This window comes from Telmatherina bonti (assembly GCF_933228915.1).
Source record: "Telmatherina bonti genome assembly, chromosome: 4".
In the NCBI taxonomy this organism is placed as follows: Eukaryota; Metazoa; Chordata; class Actinopteri; order Atheriniformes; family Telmatherinidae; genus Telmatherina; species Telmatherina bonti.
In genome coordinates, this window is record NC_136622.1 from 27,993,189 (window position 1) to 27,995,712 (window position 2,524).

Consider the following 2,524-nt stretch of genomic DNA (forward strand, 5'->3'; position numbering starts at 1 on the left):
TTATATTGCACTTTCTATCAGTACACAGGAATGGCAGTAACATGGGAACAGTAGTACTACAGTAGTCCACACTAAACCTCAGAGCACGTGCATTGTTGTCATGGAAACACCCTCAAATTGGCCGATACCCACAGGGAGGGTTAGTGGGGGAGCTTTATGTCTTATATTTCGTGGCAGAGAAAACATTACACACATTTTGATCATCGGAAATATTGCCTGCGTCCACACAACTAAACACAGAAAGACAACAACAGCGTAATTACAGCATTAAATCTATACCAAGCAATTTCAAAAGCATCGGCATCATGGACCACTCTGATGAAAATGCACAGTCCAAGTGCATGATTAACAGTCCCCTTACTGATATATACACTGTGGGTCACTGGAGTCCAAAGGCTATTTGAAAGTAAATAATATATTCTTTGGTTGAAAAATTATACAAATATATTGTGTGTTGTGTGCACAGCATTTTACATATTAATAGCTTTAATAAATCTTTAACTTTTTAATATACGGCCATCCACTTATATTCTATCACTCTAAAGAAGCTCTCTTCTAGTTACATTGTGACATTATTATAGAGGGAATGATAAAGTGTAAAAAAAAGGCTAAATACTTTATGTGTCTACTGTATGTATGTTGTATCTTGTACTTATGTATCTCTTATTACACATTCACAATGCATGAATCACAGGGAACACAGCTTAGATAAACACAGCGATGTAACAGCCATGTTAGATAAACATCCCACTTAATCAGACGTTTATAACTGACTTGCACCTGTCGTTGTATCAATCATGCAAAAGTAAAAAATAATCATTTATTAGTATAACTACGAAAATAATCACCACTAAAGCCACACACACCCACTTACCATATACATATTACAATTTACAGAAAGTTCAAACTGTATGGTTGTTCACAGTTTGAACAATATCTAGAGGTACACACAAAAATAATAATAATAATAATAACAAAAAAAGATAGGGTGTCAAAGGCAAATAAAGATTCATCGCTGGGTCAAACAGAGAGCACAGAGCAGCACTGAACTCAGTATAGGCACAATTATCTTTTCACATCATCAACAATGGTCTCAAAGAAAAACCACAGCTACTGAAACGTAAGTGACCTTTACAAGCACACAAGTCAACAGGTCAACAGGTAGACAGTACATTTTGACACTGCATAGAGTTAAAAACACAGTCCAGGCCAGCTCCCAGCTGTACCAAGCTCACACCTCCAACATCTGATGTCAGCTGATGTCAGCATCCACAAACACATCAGTATTTGTGTTTAGCTAAGGTACACATTGTAATCTAGACTCTGAGAATACACTTTTCCTGGGTTACTCAGTTGGCCTGAACTGGTTTTGGACCCACTGCAACACCATTGCAGTCGAGGATGTACTGCAGACAACCTTGAGGAGGGCGGCCTGCACCATTTTTGGTGGGTTCCCCAATGATTTCACCCTTCTGGCCGGTTCCCTAAAAAGACAAAATGGAGACACTGTATTCACCAAGCAAAGACTATGACTATGTTTTGTTTGGAAAATCAGAAATCATACATATGATATACCTAATAAAAGGCCTTTTTGACTGTAATAGCAATAAAACTGAGCATTTTGGTCATCTTTGTGCTGGTGTGTTACTATACCTGGGATGGTTGTATGGTGGTGGGCCTTTGGGGAGCATTAGCTTCTTTCTCAGCTGATTGGTTCATTTTTGCCAACACCAAGTCAGCAATGAGCTGCCTGTCCTCAGCCTGGTGTTCTCCTACCAGAGGCATGGAGGAGCCCACCACCTGTGCCACATTGAAGATGGTTATTGCAGACAGAAGTTATCTAAACTTCACAAAGATTTGTTTTTCTGCAAACCTTTTCTTATTGGAAATATTCTGTTCAAAAACTAATATATAAGCCGGGAACATATTGTTTAAACTTTAACAAACTAACAGAGGTGGATCATTTCAGGTTCACTTAGACTGTGCAGGTACAGCTTTATAGCGTGGTGATTGCAGGTTCCTACCTCTGTGATGTAATCTCTCCCATCTTTTCCATGGATAGCTTTAACTGCACAAATATCCAGACCCCCAAAAATCTCTGAGCAGGTGTCTACCCACAGCTTGTACCTTAACAAAGCAATCGAGACAAGAAACACCAAACATGGGATGCTCTTTTCATTTAATCAGAGCAGAATACTTCATGTTTAATCCACCAGCGGCAGAAATTTGCTAAATCAAATTAATTATCTGTATTTTGAAATACAGCAGCCTTAATTAGCACCTACCTATCAGTCATGGCCACTTGTTCAAGCATAGCTGAGCCAGTGTTGGTCTTCCAGTTCCCAGATATAGAAGTTCTCCTGATGTGTGTAAAACACACAAGTTAAAACAAGCTTCAACTTGGTTTTTGCTTGTCTTCATAATGATTGAAATCACTAACAACAGTGTAATCATACATACATGTAGGCTTTGTAGTCTGTACCAATCTTCTGGATTCTGATATCATACTTGGAATCAATGAGAG

The 2,524-nt window shown here is 38.6% G+C and overlaps 1 protein-coding gene across 3 annotated transcripts in view; it reads right to left on the bottom strand.

The window, feature by feature from the left end:
• Positions 1–1,349: 1,349 nt before the first annotated feature.
• syn2a (synapsin IIa) overlaps positions 1,350–2,524 on the bottom strand; it is a gene marked incomplete at both ends in the record, with an annotated part of 9,973 nt that continues 8,798 nt past the window's right edge. Inside the window, 5 exons of one of the 3 annotated variants that reach the window (XM_079239570.1) lie at positions 1,350–1,484; positions 1,660–1,800; positions 2,025–2,127; positions 2,286–2,360; positions 2,461–2,524. The exon at positions 2,461–2,524 is cut by the window's right edge and continues 79 nt beyond it. In XM_079239570.1, the coding sequence (XP_079095696.1) occupies positions 1,350–1,484; positions 1,660–1,800; positions 2,025–2,127; positions 2,286–2,360; positions 2,461–2,524 (518 nt within the window). Of the gene's footprint in view, positions 1,485–1,653; positions 1,801–2,024; positions 2,128–2,285; positions 2,361–2,460 lie in introns of all 3 variants that reach the window. The other 2 variants (XM_079239569.1, XM_079239568.1) reach the window with 2 other exon arrangements.